The sequence below is a fragment of the Camellia sinensis genome, chromosome 3 (genome assembly GCF_055761805.1).
Source record: "Camellia sinensis isolate YWXY chromosome 3, ASM5576180v1, whole genome shotgun sequence".
Classification (NCBI taxonomy): Eukaryota; Viridiplantae; Streptophyta; class Magnoliopsida; order Ericales; family Theaceae; genus Camellia; species Camellia sinensis.
The window spans coordinates 116932707-116957844 of NC_138963.1; the positions used below are offsets into that span (position 1 = coordinate 116932707).

The window sequence follows — 25138 nt, forward strand, 5'->3', positions numbered from 1 at the left end:
AAGGTGTCATTCACCAAAGGGGGCTCCGAATCCAGAGACTTAGTTTGGCTAATTGTGATATCCACGAAGGGCGCTCCGAATCCGGAGTGTTATTCGGCCCTAAGGTGTCATGCACCAAAGGGGGCTCCGAATCCGGAGTCTTATTCGGCCCTAAGGTGTCATGTACCAAAGGGGGCTCCGAATCCGGAGACTCAGTTTGGCCAATCGTGATATCCACGAAGGGCACTCCGAATTCAGAGTCTTAATCGGCCCTAAGGTGTCATGCACCAAAGGGGGCTCCGAATCTGGAGACTTTAATCGGCCCTAAGGTGTCATGCACCAAAGGGGGGCTCCGAATCCGGAGACTTAGTTTGGCCAATCGTGATATCCACGAAGGGCGCTCCGAATCCGGAGTCTTATTCAGCCCTAAGGTGTTATGCACCAAAGGGGGCTCCGAATCCAGAGACTTAGTTTGGTTAATCGTGATATCCACGACGGGCACTCCGAATCCGGAGTCTTATTCAGCCCTAAGGTGTCATGCACCAAAGGGGGCTCTGAATTCGGAGACTTGGTTTGGCCAATCGTGATATCCACGAAGGGCGCTCCGAATCCGGAGCCTTAGTCGGCCCTAAGGTGTCATGCACCAAAGGGGGCTCCGAATCCGGAGACTTTAATCGGCCCTAAGGTGTCATGCACCAAAGGGGGCTCCAAATCCGGAGACTTAGTTTGGCCAATCGTGATATCCACGAAGGGCGCTCCGAATTCGGAGTCTTATTCGGCCCTAAGGTGTCATGCACCAAAGGGGGCTTCGAATTCGGAGACTTAGTTTAGCCAATCGTGATATCCACGAAGGGTGCTTCGAATCCAGAGACTTGGTTTGGCCAATCATGATATCCACGAAGGGCGCTCTGAATCCGGAGTCTTATTCGGCCCTAAGGTGTCATGCACCAAAGGGGGCGCCGAGTCTGGAGACTTAGTTTGGCCAATCGTGATATCCACGAAGGGCGCTCCGAATCCAGAGTCTTAGTCGGCCCTAAGGTGTCATGCACCAAAGGGGGGCTTTGAGAAATGAATTGAGTGATGAAGAAAAATGATTTGCATTGCAGAAGTGATATATATACAAGTATCAAAGACCATAGGTCGGGTCAGTGATAGAGTTTTCATAAAATCTCTGCTTTTACCGATTGCGGGGAGCCACAGATTTCTTCATTGCCATGGGCTGTCGAGAAGCGCACAAGCTGATGATAAGTGCTTGGAACAGCCTTCATAATATGTAACCTGGTTCGCCCTATGATGACATTATACGGCGAAGGGAGCTTTACGACCAGGAATTCTACTTCGACCGTTCTGGAGCCCGCTCGAACAGGTAGTATGATCTTCCCTAACGGGTACTCGGGATTCGTATTAAAGCCGAACAATGGGTGAGGCGCCGGAGACAAATCTGACTCGTTGAAGCCGAGCTTGATGAAAGTTTTGTAATACATAACCTTTGAAGTACTCTCTGGGTCTACGAGAATGCATTCAATGGTGAACCGATTTACGCGTAATTTGATGACCAAGTGATCGATGTGGAAGGCTGTTATGCCGCTAAGATCGGAATCATTGAAAGTAATTGTCGGAGCTTCTCTGGGCCATTCGGTCGGAATACGTTGCTTTTGGGGGATTAGATGCGATTGAATTATGTGCACGGTTGGGGATGTAGGCAGGCTATAGATTATATGGATCACGCCAAGTGGAGGTGAGTCCTGCCTCAAGGCTAATGCCTTGATTGGCTTTCCCTTTCTCACGTACTGTTGCAGTCGGCCGTCTTGCACCAGTTCTTCCAGGTGATCCTTTAATGCGTAACAGCTCTCGGTTTCGTGGCCGTGATCTTTGTGATACTCGCACCGCCTATCCCTTCTTCGTGTGTCGGGTGGCCCCACCATCTTTGACGACCATTTGAAGAATGGAAGGTGTTGGACTTTGGTCATTATTGCAGTGATTGGTTCTGACAACTCTGTGTACTTCTTGTCGGCACGCTTTAAGCGCCTACTGTCGACTTGCAGTCGTTCATTCGTCCGGTGGGAGCATTGATCACTTGATCGGCGAGAGTCCTGCCTTTTGTCTCGTTTAGCGCGTTGCCATGGCTCAGGGCTCGGAGGTGGCACGGAACTTATTGGTTGAGCAATTTCAAGGGGGGTCGTTTTGTTGGACATTTGTCCGGCTTTTGTTCTCAAGGCATCATCTTCCACTTTGCAATACTCTTCAACTTTCTTCATCAACGCCCAGACTCTTTTGGGGGGTCTTCTGGTCAGGGAACTGCGAAGAGCACTGTTGGGATGTAGTCCCATTTTGAAGGCGGTGATGGACATGGAGTCGTTGCAAGCGTCGTCGACGAGGTTGAAGCACTCCTAATAGTGCGCCGAATACCTCTGAGCATTTCTCCTGACTGGATCTGCATAGCCCAGAGAGAGTCAGCCTGTTTCGGCTGTACCTCGTTGGTGATGAACCTGGCCCTGAAGGATTTCTGTAATTGATGGAAACTTTTGATCGAAGCCGGCTCCAGCTTGTAATACCACCTGACAGCTAATGGCCCCAGGCTGCTGGGGAATATTCAGCACATGAGGGCTTCGTTGTCTGCATGCAATGTCATGGCCTGCTTGTAGTGACAGATATGATCAGTGGGGTATGATTTTCCGTCGTAAAGAGTGAATGACGGAGCTTTGAACTTCTTGGGCAGGGCCGTCCTTGCAATCCGTCGGAAAAAAGGATCGTGCTGGTCCTCTTCGTCTGAACTGCTTCTTCTGCGCTTATTCCTTGTATGTAGACTCTTTTCGGAGGAGCTGGAAGTTTCAAATCGTCCCTTCTTGTTGAGCTCCGTGGGTAATGAGTTGGAGTCGCTATCGGTATCCTTTGGTCGGGCTCGAGGTTGTTGTCCACCTGCCCTCGGAGGTCGTTCGGGATCTTGGTGCACGGCTTCTCTGGATTGTGCTACTTCCAGGGCCAAATCTTGACGGAGACGTTCATTTTCAGCGATCATGTTCTCCAGCCTTTGTTCATTCTGCTTTGCTTGTTCCATGATCGCTTGCATTGTCTCTTGTGCTGAAGTCATTGGTGAGTCAAAGTTCAAGGCCCGTCTTGCAACGATGGTTTCCTTTTCAAGCATATTTGCTGGAGTGAGGTCATCTCCATGTGCGGTCTCGTCAGTGGCTATCGGAGGATCTTCAGTCACGCCTGCCATGGATGTATTTGAGTATTCCCACAGACGGTGCCAATTGTGGAGAAGTGGTTTGGAAATACTCTTCAGATCCTGGGAGACGCTAGTGATCCTCAGCTAGTCACCTGAAAAGATACAAACACTTCGGTCGGGGGTGCCGGAATTAGCACTCCGACGGACAAGTCAGTTCAGATGCTCAGGATAGCTTCTTTACTAAGTTAAGTGAAGTGATTCTTACATACCTTTCTCAATCCATTGTTCCTGTATTTATACCTGTTCCTTTTGATCCTCGGGACCAGGGCCTACTTTTTAATCATTGTCCTTTCTCTTATCCGGCTCTAAGGATCTACACTTATTCGGCACATATATTATATTCGGCTTCCCATTCCCGTAAGATACAGCCGATTAATATCAGTCTTCTAAGGTACGCACCTTCTGATTCTGCCATTATTCGGCTCCCACACCACCCATGGCTAGATTCAGGCTAGCTCAGATTCCACCATCCGATTTGAACACTTCCTACGTCCTCTTCCTCAAAGAAATAGAGATTCTCTAAGTCTTCTTTGATCTCTGCTAAGTTATCAAGACCTTGCTCAGGCAAGTCATCAAGACTTTGTTCAAGCCCATTTTCTCCATTAGCATCAATGTAGAATGAGTCGGGTTGTATGATTGCTAGCTTTGGTTGGTCAAAGGCCACAATATACCGATTGGGATCATACTCTTTTATAGGTGACGGCCTTTCCCCATAATTTGGGCATCAGACAACCCTTCTTTCGGTGAATTTCTCTTTCCTTAAACTACCGCTACCACAGGCTTTGATTGGGTTTCGGGTGTTATATCCATCATGCACAAGTCCGTGCTTTCAGAAATAATCACCTCGGGTTTAGGTAAATAGGATGGGGTGATATATGTACTGGGGTTGAAGGTGGGCGGTAGTGTTTGGATGAGATTGATATTTCTGGCTGGGGAGACTTGATTGTGGATAGGGAGTTTGTTGGTAGTCACATTTGGCTTTGAGGGTGAAGCTATGATCTTATTATCGATAAGATCCTGGATCTCGTGATGAAGGTGAAAGCAATGGTTAGTGGGGTGGCCATGCTGTTGGTGGAAAACACAGTATTGGGTGAGGTTGTGTTTGGCTGGGAGTGGACCAGAGAGACGTTGAGGATCGAGGGGCTTAAGATACCCTTTTTCTATTAGAAGTTTGAGAGCATGGGTTAGACTTATGTGAAGAGGGGTGAAGGTTCTATATTGGTTTTAGGCTGGGTCAGTGGGTTGTGAGGTTGTACCAGCGAATGGATCCATTATCTTGGTTGTGGTGGTAATGGTATTGATTTCGATAGGCTTAGGAATAGTGCTATTGCTAGCATTGGTACCCCTAGTAAATGACCTCTTTGCTAGTTTACTTGTTCTCTGGATAATTCCTTTCTTGAAAGCACTCTCAATTTGAACTCCCAATTCATGCAAAGTAACGAAGGTAGACAGTGGTGCGACAATCATCCTCTGTAACATGTCTAGTTCAAGGTTCTGAACTACCAGTCGAACATGTCTCTCTCTGAAGGTTTGTTTGCCATTCGGGCTGCCTTTGCTCTCTATCTAGCAACGAAGTCGATAAAGGGTTGCTTAGGATTTTGAGTGGTTATCTCCAGTTGGCTGATTGTTACCTCCATTTGAGTATTGTAGGAATACTGATTAACAAATCCCTCAGATAGTTCTTCCCAGTTCCGCTTAGTCGAGTCTTCCAGTTTGGCATACCAGATGGCTGCCACTTCTGATAAGGTCCTTCTACATAATAACAGTTTTTGAGCCCGCATCAAGCCAATTGGTTTCAAAATATCCGAGAAGAGACGGCTGTGGATGATAGGATCTTAGCTTCTATCAAATCTGTCAATGCGCGGCATTTTGAACTTCTCTGGCAATCTCACAGAAGCCTTAGTATAACTGTTTTCAATGTTTGGGATGGAAATGAAGCTTTGAGATGTCTTAAGCATCTTCTCCAGCCTGGCTATTTTTATCATGGTAGGGTTGATGTCATTAATGTCAAAAGGAGGAAGCCTTCCATGAGGCTATGCTAGAGGGCTAAAAGCCTGAGCTTGTGCCAACACCTTTTAGGGATTCGAAACTTGAAGGTTTTCAGCTAGTGGAGGTGGATCAAGATTTGGCTGGGCAACCGGGATTGGGTGTGCAGTAGGTGATGATGCCCCAGATGGCCGTCGCATTTCAGTGATGGTCTGATCTTAAACAACTATCCTCTAGTTTAGTGTATCCATGGCTTGTTGGAATGCAGTCATCATGGTTGTAACTTCTTCCGCACTTTCCGTCATTATAGATCTAGGCGAGTCAGATACTGGTGAACTGAGCAGGTGAGAACGAACGGGTGACTGATAAGTGCTTGGTACAGGTGATAATTGCCTAGTTCTTCTCCTTTGAACCACTGGTGGGAGAGAGACTAACATTGGCTGATCGTTAACAAGATCTTGGATTTTGCATAGCTTACCGACGTGAGTCCACAAAACTTGGGGGATATCAGGTCTCTCTGAAGCTAGGATTGCAAGACTACCTAGCAAAATAAATAAAGAAAAAGAAAAGCAATAATCAAAAATCGAACAACACGTCAATCCCAAATTTGCAATAGATATGGTCATAGCTACATGATTGCACTCCCCACTGAATTTTGACCCCACAAACTGATAATTGAACCACTGATATGAAACACTGCTGTACAGTTTCACTATAGAGCACATACCAGGTAAAGAGAGCCAAAACACCCCTGTGAGGGGGTAGGGTTACCCTATCCTAGCTTTGGCATGATCTAGGGTTTCAATACTTTAAGCAAGTAGTTTCACAAAATCCTAAATACATGTGAGCATCTTATCCTATTTTTGAATGGTCGCTAGAGCTCACTATATGCACTAGGTCGATTGGTCTAAAAAGGTATCTCAGCAAGATTATCTAATATACCTCTCACACCTAACACTGAGAAGTGAAAGGAGAATCAAGCAGTACAACGATAATCCTGATCCAAGGGTTGTGTTTCCAACATGGCAGAGCCCACGATTGGTCAACCTTTTGGCAAGCGTTTTAGGCAAGCCGTCCAGGAATAGTAGATGGAAAACACAGTGACTTAAGAGCACCATGCAAATGCAAATGCAAATGCAAATGCAAAGAACATATATATGTAGATAAAATTTCGCATCATGAAGTTCAAGTCAAGTTCTCTAAATTTTCCAACAGAGTCTCCAGAAACTGTAGCTAGTTTTTCGCGCTCCTCGAAGAGGTTAGTCCCCTCGAGTACAATAGCGCTACAGTTTGAACTACCGTGATTCTGAATCTAGTTTCACAAGTGCAATGTGAAATAGATTAAACGACTGAGAGTTCAAATTTGAAAAATCATAGAAAATCCATTTATCATCAAAGATGCCAAAAATAGACTGTATTACTAGATTTCAGAGTCACCACCTAAATATTTTTGAAAAATTTAGGAAACCCGTGACTCTTTCCAAATGCCACTTGTCCGTCATAACCAAAGTGTCTCAGCTCAGGAACATAGGTATGAGAAAGGAAGATCATGAATTGAGCACCCCACTCACCCTATCAAAGATTGGCCTCTACTAATCATGATGTAATTTTTATGTATATTATATGTTCTTGTTTTGATTATTATAGTAACATTACTATGTAAGGCACACAAGTATAGACTACGTCACCCACTTTGGAATGATTTGATTTCATGTTTGTTTGAAAAGAGTTTTAAATATATGCTACTTGAAAAAGCAAGCTCATACGTACATTTATCAAAGTCGTTCCAACTTAAGCGAAATAGCCTTCATCCATAGACATTCAAACAGATATTTCAGATAAGCATGTAGTCTCATGGTAGTATGCTTGATATGGCAACACAAACACACATGTAATTTGCTAAAGCAAAAATGCTCACCTAGTACACAACCGAGGTAAGCCAAAGAAAAGAAAATAATTAGAAAAATGCATGCTCCTAATATGCAAAGTGACTAATGCAACAGATACAAAATACAACTACTAGGTTCGGCTTATTTATTATGTCATATGGATCAACTCAAAGCATGCGGTAACGCACGTATTCAAGTAACTAGGAAATGACAATGATCAAGGGAGGAGTAGATTCAATTTTGAAATCGTCAATCATTGCAAATTTGTCGCATGATGATCTTAGATGCGATAGGACAAGGGCTCAATAAATAAAACAAAAGATAAACAATACCTCCTCCATATCATGGAGTTACCTCAAGGGAAGCGGTAGACTTGCTTCATGAATCATCAAACATCACTGAAATAGTATGCAATGATTCAAGATGCAATAGGTTCAATATAATGTCCGACTAAACCTAACAAAATGTTATTATCTTTTTACCCTCTACTCCAATTTTATTAGTCCTTCTTATTTTACCTTTCTATTTTCTTATCTTTTCTTCATTTTTGTCCAAAGGTGATGATTACGTCCACTAAGTCCAAAGTAATAAAGAATAGCAAGCATGAATTGACCCGAGAAATGAGCTTTTCAAGCCCTTTTCTATGGGGGAAATTATAAAGGAAGAATCAAACTTATTTACAAGCGATAATGAATTCAGAGTCAAACTCGAAACTAGTGATAATGACTACAAATCGAAACTCGATAATGAGCGATAATGAATCTTTCCTTTATGGTTTCCAAGGGTCTAACTAGAATATTAGTTCCTTAGAAGTAATGCACTAGCGATAAAACCTAACCAGGTGTTATTATCTTTTTACCCTCTACTCCAATTTTATTAGTCCTTCTTATTTTACCTTTTCATTTTCTTATCTTTTCTTCATTTTTGTCCAAAGGTGATGATTATGTCCACTAAGTCCAAAGTAATAAAGAATAGCAAGCATGAATTGACCCAAGAAATGAGCTTTTCAAGCCCTTTTCTAGGAGGGAAATTATAAAGGAAGAATCAAACTTATTTACAAGCGATAATGAATTCAGAGTCAAACTCGAAACGAGCGATAATGACTAGAAATCCAAACTCGATAATGAGTGATAATGAATCTTTCCTTTATGGTTTCCAAGGGTCTAACTAGAATATTAGTTCCTTAGAAGTAATGCACTAGCGATAAAACCTAACCAAGTGTTATTATCTTTTTACCCTCTACTCCAATTTTATTAGTCCTTCTTATTTTACCTTTCCATTTTCTTATCTTTTCTTCATTTTTGTCCAAAGGTGATGATTACGTCCACTAAGTCCAAAGTAATAAAGAATAGCAAGCATGAATTGACCCGAGAAATGAGCTTTTCAAGCCCTTTTCTAGGGGGGAAATTGTAAAGGAAGAATCAAACTTATTTACAAGCGATAATAAATTCAGAGTCAAACTCGAAACGAGCGATAATGACTACAAATCCAAACTCGATAATGAGCGATAATGAATCTTTCCTTTATGGTTTCCAAGGATCTAACTAGAAAATTAGTTCCTTAGAAGTAATGCACTAGCGATAAAAGGAAGTGTCAAACAAAAGATTGTGCTTAGCATAAGAGAGATGTAATGCCCTAGTAAAGAACCTCCGAAAAGATTAAACCATTTAGCATGAGGGGTCTCTTTCTTATGCCTTGAGCGGTAATCTCTTGTTTGATATAACTCTTAATCAAAAGAAACAAAGAAAGGTGGGAGGTTCCAGCTTATGAATGAATGAGTAGGTGATTACAATGGTGTGAAAATGTACATGAAATCAATAAAAATAAAATAAAAGACTATCAACTCAAATGGATTGGAAGCTATGGCCTATACACCAAATTCACGAGGACTTACAACAACACAAGTGTAATATTCAAAGTATAAATTAAATAAACACATTAAATAGTCTCTAAACTCCAAAAAACAGTGGCTAAACTGTCCAAATATGAGTTTTGGCTTGAAAATATGATCTTTTTGGGGCATGTAATCAATAAAGATGGCATCTCAATTGATCCACAGAAAATTGAAGCCATTGAAACTGGTCAAGACCGACAAATGTATTAGAAATTAGAAGTTTTCTGAGGCATGCTAGCTATTGCCACAGATTTGTGAAAGACTTTTCCAAACTAGCCATGCCATTGACTCAATTGACATAGAAAAATGTATCGTTTGATTGGAATAACCAAATAGAATCTGTTTTTCAAGAATTAAAGACCAGATTAGTAACTGTACCAATTTTGACTTTGCCTAATGGTACTGATGGGTTCCAAATCTACAGTGATGCTTCGTACAAGCGCATGAGATGTTTACTAATGCAAATTGGTAAGGTAATGGCGTATGCTTCTCAGCAACTCCGCCCACACGAAAAGAATTATCCAACCTATGATCTGGAACTTGCAGCCGTGGTGTTTGCTTTGAAAATCTAGCGCCATTACCTGTATGGAGTGACTTGTGAAGTGTACACTAACCATAAAAGTCTGAAATATTTCTTTCATCAGAAAGAAATGAACATGAGACAAATGAGATGGCTTGAACTGATAAAAGACTATGACTTGCAGATTCTGTACCATCCGGAGAATGCCAATACAGTGGTCGATGCATTGAGCTGAAATCTATTGGAAATTTGGCATGTTTTCTTACCTGTCAGAAAGAATTATTGTATGAGCTAGAAAGAAATGAAATTGAGGTTGTTTTGCGTGACCATGGTGGAATTTTAGTCGCCATTTCTGCATAGCTAGCCATGAGTGAAGAAATTAAGGAAAAACAGTTAGACGTTGAATATCTGAAGAACATTGTTGATGAGATTGATTCGAAATTGAGGCCCGGATTTGTGTATAAAAGTAATGTATTGAAGTTTTAGGGTAGGCTTTGTGTACCGGGTCATTCAAACTTGAGAAATCGTATTATGACCAAAGCCCGCATTTTGAAATTTTGCTATGCATCTGGGGAATACAGAGATATATAAAGATTTGAAGCAAAATTCTGGTGGCCTAGAATGAAGAAAAGTATGGCTGATTTTGTAGCCAAGTGTTTGCATTGCCAACAAGTAAAAGTCGAACATCAACGGCCTGCTAGATTGCTTCAACCACTTCTAATACTAGAATGGAAATGAGAGCATATCACAATGGACTTCATTGTCGGTGTGCCTCACACTTCTAGAGGTATGGATTCTATCTGGGTCATTGTTGATTGTTTGACTAAATCTGCTCACTATTTACCTGTTAAAACCTTTTATAATGCGAACAAATTGGCTAATATTTATGTGAATGAGATTGTGAGACTGCACAGAGTGCCAGTGTCTATTGCATCTGACAGAGATCCTAAGTTCACTTCAAGATTCTGGTAGAGTCTACAGCAAGCTTTGGGAACTAAATTGAGATTGAGTAGTGCTTATTACCCTCAAATTGATGGCCAATCTGAATGGACCATTCAAACTTTGGAAGACATGTTGAGAATGTGTGTGTTAGATTTCCAAGAAAGTTGGGAGACGTACTTGCCTTTGGCTGAATTTGTGTATAATAACAACTATCATTTGAGTATTAGGATGGCTGCTTATGAAGCTTTGGATGGTCAAAAATGCCGATCTCCAATTTGTTGGGTTGAAGTGGGTGATAGACCATTATTAGGACCCAAACTTGTGCAAGAGACGACAAAGAAAGTAAAACTGATTTAGCAAAGGTTGAAAATCGCCCAGAGTCATCAAAAGAGTTATGCAGATGTCCGAAGAAGAGACAGAGAATATGAAGTCGGTGACAACGTTTTTATCAAAGTGACTCCTATGAAAGGGCATACACAGTTTGGGATTAAAGGCAAACTAGTACCGCGGTATATTGGCACGTATGAAATCATTGAGAAAATAAATCCGGTGACGTATCAAGTGACCTTACCTCCAGTTATGGAGAATATTCACAATGTTTTTCATGTCTCAATGCTTCGGGATTATTTGAGAAATCTGTTACATGTAATTGAGCCAACTCATGTACTTATGAAAGATGATTATACTTACGAGGAAATCCAAATTGTTAACCGAAGAATCAAGAGATTGAGAAATAAGGAGATTTCATTGGTGAAGGTTGATTAGAAAAATCATGGAGGAACTTATGCGACATGGGAAACAGAAGAAAATGTGATGAAGAGATATCCAAACTTGTTTCCATTGGACCCTACGTTCTTCTGAAATGAAGGTAATGTGAGTTTGGAGAACCAAACTCTTTAATGATGGAAGATTGTAACAACCCAGACCCATGATTAGCATATAATCCTTGATTAAGAATGCCTAACAAATGATTAAGATAAAATCATAAGTTAATTTCATGTGTTATGTGTTAGTTGTACTATATCTGTTTGACGTAGAATATCTGTTTGAATTTTTGTTAATTGAAGGCCCTATCGACATCTAAACATGGAATTGACTAAGTCTATGTGTTATTTTGAATTTTTAGAATTTTGTAAGTTTAATTAAATTCCATTCGAATTCAAATAATTAGAATAAATTAAGGCCAATAGATTAGTCTTAAGCCAAGCTTAATTAAACCCTACTAATTAAGCTTATATGAGGCTAATGGTGACTCAACAACATTTTATCTTCATTTCCTTGAGAAAAAAAACGCGAGAGAGAGAGAGAGAGAGAGAGAGAGAGAGAGAGAGAGAGAGAGAGAGAGACCAAAGGAAGAGATTGAATTTGAGGAGATAAAGGGAGAATTGCTAAAGATTGCTAGAAGAATTGAAGAGAATTAGAGGAATTAGGCAAGAAATTACTAGAATTCAAGGAATTGGGAACTCTAGGTAAGATTCATACTCTTAACCATTATATTCAAGACATTAGTGAATGAATTCAAGAGGTTTAAGTGTTTAAACATGAGAATTGAGTTTGAAGGGTAGAAAGAAGAGCATTCCATGCATGCATGCCCATTTCATCACAAATTAAGTTTGATTTCAAAGAATTCTCACATGCATGTTCTTATTTTGGCTATGTTTTACAAATTTAACATGTTTTTGTGCTAAACATCTCAATACATCATGTTTTGAAAGGTTGAAGCTCATATCATTCCATGCATGTTATGTTTTCACAATTTCAAGTTTATTTTTGGAATAATTCACTTGCCTTTGGGCTTGATTTTGTGAAACAACTTTCAATTCATCAAGTTCTATGATTTTCTACATGTTTTCTCAAGTTTTCGCACAAAAGAATGCGTGTTGATGCATTAAAATTATGTTTTGAAGCTTGCAGAGCAATCTAGAAATTTCAAAATTTGCACTCTTTGCTCGAGTGGTGGAATTTCTGTTCGCGCTAAGAATACGAGCTCCCAGTAATTTTGTAGAGTTAGGGGTTGGCTCAAGTGAAAGAACCTGCACACGAGCAACCACTCTTATTCTTTAGCCTTGGCTCGAGTGACCAGAAGTTGCACTCGAGCGCAAAATGAGAGCTATCAGAAGTTTTACAGACTAGGGGGTCTGCTCAAGCAACAAAAGTTGCGCTTGAGCAAACTACCCTATTTCTGAAAATTTTGCAAAGTGTTTTCAAGTGTATTTTGGCATCCTCATTACATCTTAAGCATTTCTAAGCCATGTTTAAGCTATAATAATGAGGATAAGAGTTAGACACATACGCTAAGGCAGAAGATATGATAAGTTATCTATTTTTTGAAATGCTATTTCATGAATCATGAATGCATGTCAATTTTTCTGAAATGTATTTGTGGCATCCTTAGTTCACGTGGCCCTTGCCCGGAGCATAACAATATTGTGGCCAATGTGCATGTGGTCCTTGCCCGGGGGTGACAATACCGTGGTCTATGTTCATATGGCCCTTACCCGAGGGTAACAATACTGAAGCCTATGTTCACGTGGCCTTCATCTGGGGGTAACAATACCATGGTTATTTGTGCACAAAGATATTGAACTTTACGGTCGTCAGTACTGACTATGCATGTGGAACTATGACCAATCTAATCTGATAGCTAATGGATTTACTACATATAATTGCTTATGAATTCTGTGTAAATATGTGAATCTGAATTTGTTTTTGATTTGAAATATGAATATGTATAAGAATCTGTGTCTAATATGAACTTTGATTTCTGAATCTATTTTAGACATCATTCATAAACCCTTTACCCTGTTGTTATTCACTAGGATCCACCTCACTGTATTATTTATGTATGTAGGTGATCTAGCGCGAGACCAGGCCTAAGTTGCCAGCTTGGAGTTCTGTTGTGTGTAGGTGATCAGGCGCGAGATCAGGCCTAAGTTGCCAGCTTGGAGTTCTGTTGTGTCAAGCCAGCTACAACGCCTCTTGAGGAGGTTCCCAAGTGTTTCAGTGATCTAGTAGTACATGTGATGTTTGTTTTTATCTTTTTCTTTCTTTTGTTAAACCAAACTTTTGTATAATCTGAATTTTGGGCTAAGTCCCTTTTTGGTTTTGTTTAGCAGTGGGTGACAGAAGACAATGATGTGTATATTCCTATGAATATAAGTTTTAAATTTTCTATCTCATATAAGCCTGCATAGCTCTATGAATGTTGTATTTGTATATGCGCTTTCGCTAGCCCCTAATTATTTGATTATTATAAAGAGGCCTTCGGTAATATACGGATTACTGGCCAGTTATGATGCTAAACCTACAGGGGTGGGTCTGCGTCATGACATATGTCTTGAAATGTTGTAGGTAAATGGCCTGCATTGCATCCTTGCACTGCTAGGTAGATTCTGCCAACGTTTATTAATCACCCAGATCATCTTCATCTCTTAAATTCTTCTCTCTTTTGTCCAAAGCCACCATTGGTCTGGTTCTAATAATAACATTTTGAATCGAATTTCTCCCCAATTAATGACGTAAGGAGATGCGTTAATCTTCTGTGTTATTTGAAAATTCTGAATTGTTTTGTATTGCCAAATTCCCGATTTGGTGATCTATACTCTTGTTAAGAATTGATCTTTTAGTAATTTGCTGATGCCATTGCATTTGTCGATGGAAACTAATCTACCCTCCCTTAATTAATAAAAGTGTTCCATTGGATGGGTGAGTCATCTCCTTCTTTTGGTAACTATCGATAATTGCTAAGGTACAAGTAACAAATTTATTTCTAAGATGAGGTCATAATCGGGTATCTTTATGCCTTGGAAATTGCACAAATAATTCCTATGACCTAACATATAGTGCAGATATGAAGGAATGCGATGAACAAAATGTGTACCCAAAAGTTCTAATACTGGATTAAATAAAGGAAATTACACCATCTACGTTCAGGTTACAAAAAGTCATTCCAAAAGAGTTCTAATTGCGTGGTTACATTCTTCTAGGCTCAGCAAGGCTTATACTGCAGTTCCTCAGGTTTATGTGTGTTGTATTTCTCGCTCTTAGAGTATTGCTTGGTGAGGTCTTCGTCTTCTTCTCCTTGTAGTGCAAATATTCTGCCTGTTAGCCTCTGGTTATTATTAAGCCCAGGCCTCTTGTTGTCTCCTTTCCTCTAGTGTTGTTGACTAGCTGGTCTTGGCTTGTTCTTCCATGGCTTCTGCTCGTCAATCCCTTGCGCATTTGTTTTCATAGCTTCTCCTTGATTTCTTGACTGGGCGAGTTGGGGACACTCATTCTTCTTGTGCCCTAGTTGCTGGAAATAGTAACACTGGATTAACCAAGCTGATCTTGCCTGAAAGTTTTCCTTCTGGTACTGTTATTACGGTTGTTGTTGTAATTGCGGTGCCCTAGAGTATAGTTTTTGCACTGCATTCCTTCGATTGTTCCTTTCTGGTCCCACTTGGGATTGACTTTCTTTCTTCAAGCTCCAAATTCATCTGGTATCTACCACCTCTTGTTCTGCGTCTAGTGCTCTGTCCACAACATCCACAAAAGTGGGAAGTCGCAAGGGCAAAACCCTTCATCTAATTGTAGGGTCTAGATGCCACTCAAATTTTCGTGCTTTCTCTTTATCATCAACTATGTATCGAGTGGCATAACGAGCCAACTCCTCGAACTTCGCCGCATATTGGGTCACCGTTATTGTGCCTTGCTATAGCAACTGAAACTCACGAATTCTCTCCTATCTAACAGTGTTTGGGAAGTACTTCCTCACAAATAATTCTTTAAATTGCACCCAAGTCATAGTCGTGATGTCCTTAGACTTCTTGATTAAGGTCCACCAATGGTTTGCCTCACCTTCCAACTTGTAAAACGCTTGAGCGATCGTGTCTGTATGCTATATTATTCCCATTGTCTCCAACATCTTCTCGATTTGTTGAATCTAGTTCTTTACAATCTTAGGATCGGGCTCGCTAGTGAAGATCAGCGATCTCTATTTGTGAAACTCGAAGAATAGATTTGTCCTCTTGTTCTGATGTGTTCTCCTCAGCCTTCCTAATTCTTCTAAAATTTGATTTTTGATATTCCCAGGTAAGTTTTCCATGGGTGCAGGGGTGTGATTATCGACCCCGGGTGTCCCATTCTTCTTAATATTGATGTCATTGTTGTGGTTGGTGTTGTTGTTGTTGCTAGTGTAATTGTTTGCTCGTGGGTGGTTTACCATCTGCCAACGTACAGTTAAGTGCATGTTAGGGTTTTACTAACGTGATTAGTCAAGGGAATTACTAAGGTGAAATGCTTCTAATTCAAGTAACTCCTAATATGGTTCCTGACGTAGTCTTACTTACCTACCGATTCTGTCACCATTCTCAGTCGTTCTGGGACAAATTACATGTCTTGATTCATTGATCTACTTTTTCATTATGAAAGTCTGGTTCTATTGGTCTTATTTGAAATGCTTTCTTCAGCTCCTCGATTCCGATGTTGGAATTGCTGGCGCATCATTATACAGCGTCACGAGCCGACGTTGTCATGCCTGAAATCTGAAGAAATGTCCTAAGGTTGGTTAAGCAAATTTTGATTTTTAATGTCTTTTAGTTGATAGAGTAAATAGTGTTGTAATAATATAACATAGCCAAGGTAGGGTAATCTCTAACCGCAGGTCGAAACGTGTGGGTAAGAGTTGGACCTAGGCTCTGATACCAAGTTGTAACGCCCCAAAAATCGGGAACATCAGAGAATATATTAACAAGTAAATACATGGTTTAGCTAAGGTTACAATAGTAGGAAACATCACTAATGAGTCCTTTGGCTAATAACCAAATAAGATCCTAGGAAAGTTAGAGGAGTCAATATAGCCTCCCTTCTAAGTTCAACCACCTTAGATATCAAAGCTACCTTCTTGACAGATCTTGACATGGTATTAGCACAAGGCCTACATGAGTTGACAGAGTATAAGGATAGGTTACAAATGATATATATATAATTACAAATCATGTCATAAATACAACAAGTATGATTAATCATTTACAATCTCAAAACGTGTTTACAAAACTAGTTCCTAACTCTCATAGGGTAGCCTTACATCTTTAAATACTTCAGCTTTACCTTTGACCAGTCTAATAGTCCTCAATATCTGGCATGAAACGCCATGAGCATTGAATGTCCAGTAAATGCACACTCAACCCATCCCTTTTTCCCAATCCAATACACCATCACAATTATAACAAGCAGCTAATGAAGCATGATAATCATTCAATAATAAAGGATTGCAAGGTTAGATGTTAGTAATCTAGAAATCCCCCAAAGAGATTTCATTCTCCTAACCACAAGAATTGAACAACAGACTATTCGAAACTCCCCCTTTTGCTGCTTTGCAGAGCTTACCACGGATGCTAGTAACATTTACATACCGCGCAGTGCTATCGATGGACCTTAAAAGGGACGGCGAAAAGAAAAATATTTTATCATCGCGAAACCAAAATTATCCTTCCAAAAAAGTTTTATCCTCTTGAATGTCTCATCTAGACCTAACCTTATTTCACCAAATCCAATCATCGTAAAGAATCCGAATACGTCTGTTCCATTCTAGGGTTTAAGCTATAACTGCTTGTGCCAGACTTAACCTTTAATTTGAGAGCACATCCCATCAATCGATACATCACACATTATCATCTCTTCATTATTCAAGTGATTGAAAATCCAATACCATCCCAATTAAGGTTGTCGTTGAGTTAAATGTCTTAAATCAAAGTTAGAACAACATAACAAGATAGTAATATCCGCATAAGCATGAGCATCATCAAATGAAAAAGATAAGGAACATAACCATAACACAAACAATATCATACCAAGACATGAACATATACGAATAAACATATTCATGAAGACAAGAGCATAAAACACTAATACAAAACTAAATTTTCAGATTTAGTACCCTCCAAAGATTAGAATAAAAAAGGCCATTTCAGATTTTTTTTCTAGGCCTGGCCTTCTTATCGTTTATAGAGAATTTCATCTAATTTTTGGAACATTTTTCAGAAATTGAATGGCTTTTCTAAAATATTAGTTATTTAAGAAACACTCCAACATTGTCGAAATTCGTTAACCATTATGAAAATCCAATTTTCATCAAACCGCTCACTCGTTTTCAATGAAACCAATTTTCCTTGAAAGATAACTCTTTAATAATTATTTTTGACATAAAACCGAGGTCTGGGAGATGTTTCTATATTTTTCTAGAATTTTTAGAAGTTGGCTGTAAAAACTAGTTTTTCATTCACAATACTCAAAATAAGAAGATTGGTGAGAAGAGAGGCCAACTAAGGGAAATTTTTACTTCTTTTGTAATGAAAACATACTAAATAATTTATCAATAACTCAAATTTTTAGAGTGATGGTATGAATTTGGAAATAATGTGAGATATGGGAAGAAAAAAGTAGTTTTGCATCTATTCAGAGGAAATATGAGTAGAAGAAGGATCAAAACCCAACTCATCAAATTTGAACACATGAACACCATTACGACACATCTGAAAATATGATTCTACACTTCTAATAGCATATATTTGAAAAGGAAATAGAAGGAGAGATAGTAAGGTGACTTAGTTGTTGCCTAGTTGAAGAGTTTTCACAAAGATTCTTCTCTTTTTCTCTTCTCTACCACCATAGCTCACTCTCTTTCTCTCTCTTTCCTCTCAGCTAGATATGTAAGTGTGTGAGTGTGTTTTGCGCTCAAAAGTACAGAGATGATTAGTTTATTTATAGCGAAATTGGTGTGAAATGTCCAAATTGCCCTTTGGTTGGAAATGGATTGGATATTTGGATTTAGTTTGAATTTAATGGAATGTAGGATGATTATGAAGCCTAATTGTGTACCAAAACATGATCAGGGCTTAAGCAAACTAACTTGGTTACAAGTACAAGACATATACATAATGTAATTTTACCTTGGTCAAATAATCTTCCTAAAACCCAGCAAATTTGTCTCAAAAATACATATATATATACATATATATTAAAGGGGGTAGCTGGCCTATGTGCAAGGAATTTTGGGGAATTTGTTTTGATTTTTTGTGCACAATTTGAAGATATTTTGAGTACAAAATTATTTATTTAAGAAAGGTTTATATATGTGATGGTATTAGTTTGGGGTTAACATGTGATTCAAGAAAAATATGAGGGCCAAAATCTTATTTTATGAAGTTGAACATTTAATTAAGTATAGTGTTTAATTTATTTAGAATCTGCAAATTTAATTCGGTTAAAGTTTCTTTGCTTTGAATTAAACAACGAATTGTACAGAGAACGGGAAACCTAGGGTTTCTTGTATAGAAAATATAATTAGAAAATTAATTAATTATTATTAGGGTTTTGGAAATAATCCCTGAGCTCTAGGTTCAATCAGGATTTTTGAGTTTTCGGTTGGTGCGCATGTTCGATAAATAAGGATTTAAGGGTCTTATTGAAAGAATTCAAAAGTTAAGAACTTAATAAATTTACAAAGGTTAGGGGCCTCATATTAATTCACCAAGTTAGCTAGATTTGCCCCACACATAATGGATACTGAGTACAAGAAGGCCAGAAAGTTTGAAGGGGGACTCTGAGAATCCATTCTAAAGAGGGTCAATGTCCTTAAACTGCCCAAATATGTTGACATTCTAGATAGGGCCTTCATGTCTGAATCCAACATAGTTGCATAGAATAAATTTTCGGGATGGAAAGGAAAAAGGCAAGGTTTTGAGGTGAACAGGGGACCAGTGGCCGCAGTAAATAAAGGTCGAACACAGGAACATCTAGTAACTCCAACAATGAGGCAATACACCACCAACTTGTGCAGAGTGTAGAAAATGGCATGTGCATGTGTTGGGATCTAGTCTTGAGCATGAGTTGTGCTAGGCTTAGCTTGTATATTTGTTTGAGATTGGGCTTGGATTGGGTTGTGGCCCAACACCGTATCCATTTAGCGACCCGTCTGGTTTGAATTCTCATATTGCAGCATCATATACATATTTATTTATGTATATTGTGCACATGTAGGTTTGTAACATTTGTAACTCTAACCCTAATAGTTAGAATTGATGACTAGCCTTAATGGTAGGAGGCTCCTCCTCTCTTCCCTTATCTGTCACTACAAAAAAGTAAGGTTTTAGAGTAAAAAATTTATGGACAAAATTATTTTTAAAGATCGAATATTTTTGTTGCAAAAAGTATCATTATTATATTTTTTGCAATGAAAATTGGACATTAGTGATTAATTATTATTTTCTTAGGACCAAATTTTTTTTGTCTCAAAAGATCAAATTATTTTCTGCCTAAAGTGTATTTATTAGTGACATTTTCAAAATTTTGGCGTTAAAAGCTTTATTTTTGACTTTTCGAGACGATCTTTTAGCGACTATCTTCACGACAACAGAAATTGGTCTCCAAATGTCTTTTACAACAATTTTTTCACTTTTAGAGACTAAAAAATTTATTCTCTAAAACTTTGATATGTTGTAGTGTGTATAAATAGAGAGCACTTGGGTTTGTCTCCAAAATTTCCTTACTCTCTTGTTGTCTTGTCAATCTGTCTAAATTATTCTTTCAAGTGTGAAAGAGTGTTGTCATCTGTTTTAAAAAAATTGTGTTTACCACAAGTTCGATTTACTTCCTTTGTTTATTTCTTTCTAATATTTTATTTGAATTATGTTAATTTATTTCTTCTAACAAGTTGTAATTTCCACTTTAACCATTGTTATTATTTTTTATTTTATTTTTATAAATAAAACTGAATCTTATTTATTATTTTATTTAAACACGCATTTTCTACAACAATTAGTGTATTCTAGAAGTACATGGACTTATAGGCACCTTATCTCCCCCAACCAAGTTCATTGATGAAGACATTGTTAAGCAATTCCTACACATGGAACTAATGAGACTACAGATTTTTTGGACTCTTTAACGAGCTAGAGACCACAAACAATTATTGAATATTCTATACAATATTTACATAGGTATGAGACTTACATCAAAACTCACATAAATTCCACACCAATACGTGCGTTTAATAAAATATTTAATAAATTATTTAGAATCTCTAACATTTTTGTTCTTTAAGCAAGTGACAACAGTGTGAATTAAGCCACCGGCCTGTGGTGAGAAATCAAAAATTTTCTACCCTGGGCTATCAGATATATAGATCCTAGTGTGGAATTCGGGAATAAAAGGCTATTTTGTTATCGAACATTGGTCTTAGTAGGCGTAATTGGGTCAATAATTATACCAATTGCTATATATGATATTAGATGGGACTCGTGTTAAATGGAAGACACACATATATTGTAACAACCACCTCCTTGATTAATTAAGTAATCATATGATTTACATTGATTATGTGTTTTGTGCTATTATGTGCTATGTGTGAATTGAAATGTGTTATTGTGAACATATATGGTTAGGATATTAATTGAACCTATCTAAATCAGTAACCATAAGGTTGAATTTAAATGTTTGCATAGGAAATTAGAGTCTAATTCACATTAGACTATCATGGGAATTGATGTAATTTAAGTGAATTTAATATAAGTTAAGTCAATGTGATTTATTAATTTAAACTTCTAATTAATTAGAGTTTAGAAGAAAGGAGTGATTAGTGAACCTTAGTCATCACTTAAGTAGGAAAATATGAGTTAGTGGGTTTTGTTGGAAGAAATATAACTTGTGAGAGAGAGAGAGTGTGTTCTAGAAAGCTCAAGAAGAAGAAGAAAGAAAGAAAAGGAAAGAAGGAAAAACTAGGCAACGACTTCAACAAGTCAACCCAAAAAGGTAAGATTTACCCTCTAAATTCAAGAATTGAGATGTCATACTCATAATCTTCTAGAATTTGGGTTGAATTAGGATGAAATAATGTATAATTGAAAAAGGTTATAGTGAATGAAAATATAGGTCACTTCTCTAATCCCTTGAGACGGGAGTAGGGTCGTGACATATATCTTTTGTGTTAGTTGCTACATTAGTTAACATTCTTAACATTGCTGAGTTAGTCAACAAGATTCATAAATTCACTATTCGCGGTTTACCTAATCATAAAAAAAGTTTTTTGACTTACTTGTAATTGTATATAAACGCGCACAATTATGCAAACAAAACCAATATATATTTGTAACTCAGTATCTAGTCGGCTAATTTAGAGAATCAATTCCATTGTCTATTCACGAGAAATCCAATTTAACCAACTAGGCTTAGTTGGTCATTATGCCTTCCTTAGGGTTTGATTTCTAAAGAGGTCATGTGATCAATTCCCCTTAAGAAGTTAAATTAAGAGAGTGCATGTATTTAGGTGTTTTGATAAGAGTGGAGAGATTTTTTTCCTCATAAGTGCTAATCTAACAACTAATATTTGCCGATTAAAAAAAAATAAAATTAAAAGCCAACGAGAAATCCAATTAAAGTCCGGATAATAAAAAAATATAAAAAAATTCATCACAGTTTGAGAGGAAGGCATATCTTGTTGACAATAGAGGGTATAAATTAAGTTGTAAACAAAGATACTGGTTAACAAGTTAAGTGAATCATTTTTTCAGAGACCACCAAATAAAGATATAAATGCAAACTACTATACACTGGCTTCAATTATTTTACGATTCTTCTGCAGTTTCAAACACTTCTGCTCATAAAGTCAAAAGTAAATGACCAAATGGCAAAAACAAAAACTAAAAATCACAAACGTTAATGTTGTTACAATGTTTTAAATAGCAGTATCTCAAGACCAATTGATATCAGTTGCAACATAATGGCATTTGAAGTACCCATTAATGTAACATCATCAAGAATTGGGTGATGCAATTGTGAGTTTTTAAAAATCACTGCCACAAATAGTAATAATAATTATTATAATAAAACATTAAGGTAGCGTTTGGTAGAGTTTTGTAAATGTGATTTGAGAGTATAAGTTGTATTTTAAGTTTGTGTTGTAGAATTATGATTTGAGTGTAGAAAATTTGTTTGGTAAAGAGTTTTGAAAATAGTTTTGAAAAGGGTTTTGATTTGAGTGGAAAATTATTGATGTGACATTTGATATGTGATACAAAAATTTATAATTCATAACTAAACATACAATTCATAATTATTTTGAAGCACATAAAAAATTTTAAAAATTTTAGAAAATGTTTTTTTCGATTATATAAATCAATTGCAAAAAAAAAAAAAAAAAAATCACTATTTCGGTTAATCGGCCGGACGACCAGCCAGACGTCCCGTCAGGCAAAATTTTCAAAAAAAAAAAAAACGCTGAAATGCGCGGCTGAGATAGAACTCTCTGCAGAACGTTTGAAACGTGATTCCGAAACACTAAACAAACATCATACTCAAACTATGGTGTATAATCCCGTTTTGAAATCACAACCAAGCACAGCCTAAAGTTTTACAGCGATCGAACTGGTTATATTGATTGCGAAAAAGCTCTTGAATTAGCTACGAACCGATATGCTTTGAGAATCAGCGGCTCATATATAATTTAGTTCCAATCAATATAACATGACGTATTTGTATCAGAAGGGCAAAAACTCGATAGATTGACACAAGGTTCTAAATCGCGGTATCGGGTAACGTAACGGTATCGATCGCGGAGTATCGGTATCGGTAGTATCGATCGGTACGTATCGGGAATCGGGTGTCGCGGTGGTGAAATTTTAAAAATCATTTCAAAGGTATTTCAATTTTTTCTTTCCCGTACCGGTCCGAACCGGTGAGTATCGGCCCGTCGCGGCTTGTGTAACGCTTACAGGCCGATACGTACCGGGACTCGGCCGATACTCCTGTGATTTTCAATCTCAGTGGTATATCGGCCTGTATCCGTCGCGGTACCCCATTTTTCCGATACGTATCGGCCGATACGTAGCGTATCGGCCGATATTTAGAACTATGGATTGACATTTAAAACCATGGTTCAATCAAAGCCTTAGTGACAAGTCGAGGTGACCGAGCTCGTCTTGGGCAGTTTCAGGCTTGTAATCCCTGCCCCAAGAACCCTCACCTTCTCTCCTACCATAGCTCATATCAGGTGGTGTCTGCTGAACATGTCTAGAATGGCTAGAAGTGGATCCTACTCGTCCGGACCGGTGGTGATGGTGGTGGTGGTTGTTCCATGCTGCATGCGGTCGAACAGCTGAACTGACGTCTGTATCTCTGGTCTTCTTGGCTAAGGCTCTTTCAAGCTTGTGAGCGTTTTGGTGACCTCCAAGGGCTTGAGAGGTATAGAACTTTCTTTGGCAATAGTTACAAGAGAAAACTCGAGGTTCGGATGGCCTTAGTGGTGATGATGAACAAGAAGAAGATGGGTCAAGAACAAGGTCTAGGTTGGGCTCATTACTTGGAAGACTCAGATTAAGATAAGTGTTAGGTTGGTAACTCATGGCTAAAAGGATTAAAGGGGAAAAAAAAATTAATATAAAGATGATAACAAATTAATCAAGCAGAGAGAGAGAGATGAGATGGTGGGGAAGCGATGACAAATTAATTAATGTAGCTATAATGTTTGGAAGGAATGAAGAAGAGAAGAGGGGAGAGTAGAAGTAGATATAAAGTAGGAGGAAGAGGAGGGTTTGTGTGGCATTACATGGTGTTGAATGGTTTACTGTTGCTGCAACCACAAATAGGGATGAAGTGAGAATACAGATGGCTTGAGAGTGAGAGAAAGAGAGCTGCAAAGATCAGTGGGGAATCGAAGGTTTGTCGCCTCCATTAATGGCAGCATTCGAGCCCCTTGTCGGTCCTCAAAAATTTCCATGTCATTTCCTAATTACTCCTATACAAAGTTGACTCTATTTTCACTTTTTCTTTTTTCCTTAAAATAATAATAATAATAATAATAATGATATACAAGCACTGGTGGATCTAGAATTTATTTACCGTGGATTTAGGCTATGTTTGGGAACTAAGTAAATTTAGTCAAAAAGTCACTATAAGTTGTTATATCACTCTCTCTATTTTTCTACACATTTTTTCGTAAAAAGCAAAAAATTTACTAGAGTACCGTATTCTCAAATAAAGCCTCAATAAGTAATCAATATATTAAACAAGTATTAACTTATTTAAAAAAATTTAGCTAGTCATTTGGCTGCCAAGTCTCTCCTAAAGGGAGGTCTTGGTTCCACTCCTAAGAGTGAAATGAGCGGGCAAGATCTTGCAAACTGTATGGGTGTGAATTTCAACTTCCCTAAGTGTTAATTTAACAATTAACCATAGACTTTCGCTAACCCAAAAATATACATATATATATATATATATATATACATGAAAAAAATATCAAAAGCTAAAAACATTCCATTTCATATTTTATTTTGAATTAAATTTCTAATAAGAATCACATTTTCTGGACTTTCTCATGTTAGACAATAGCATTCTCTCCAACAATATAATTTAGTGGGGTCATTTTGATGAAATTCCAAAATATCAACAAAAAAAAATTAATTTATTGCATGATATTACAAAGTATTAGTTAAAATATTAAATAAACACCAATTATCTATAAAATTATTCATCTGAACCTATGACCTACCATGTAGCTACGCCCAGGTATACAAGTTCATTTTTTAGATTAATTTTTTTTTATCAAATGATGTATAAATAATATGATTGATTGTGTTGGCTATATATTTTGTACAAGCCAATTACAATTCGACGCGTGGCAGAATAAGGGTAATATAGGAAGACTATTCAAGTCTTCAATCATA

General features: G+C 38.0%; 1 protein-coding gene across 1 annotated transcript; it reads right to left on the minus strand.

The window, feature by feature from the left end:
• Window positions 1–22893: 22893 nt before the first annotated feature.
• On the minus strand, window positions 22894–24167 carry LOC114317200 (zinc finger protein 2). The gene has a single exon (XM_028263907.2). It carries the CDS (start codon window positions 23816–23818, stop codon window positions 23357–23359), a length of 462 nt encoding a protein of 153 aa, XP_028119708.2. The 5' UTR covers window positions 23819–24167; the 3' UTR covers window positions 22894–23356.
• Between the last annotated feature and the right edge of the window lie 971 nt (window positions 24168–25138).

Excerpts from the sequence above, each read along its gene's own strand:
- LOC114317200 (XM_028263907.2), bottom strand. The coding sequence starts at position 23,818 with ATGAGTTACCAACCTAACACTTATCTTAATCTGAGTCTTCCAAGTAAT.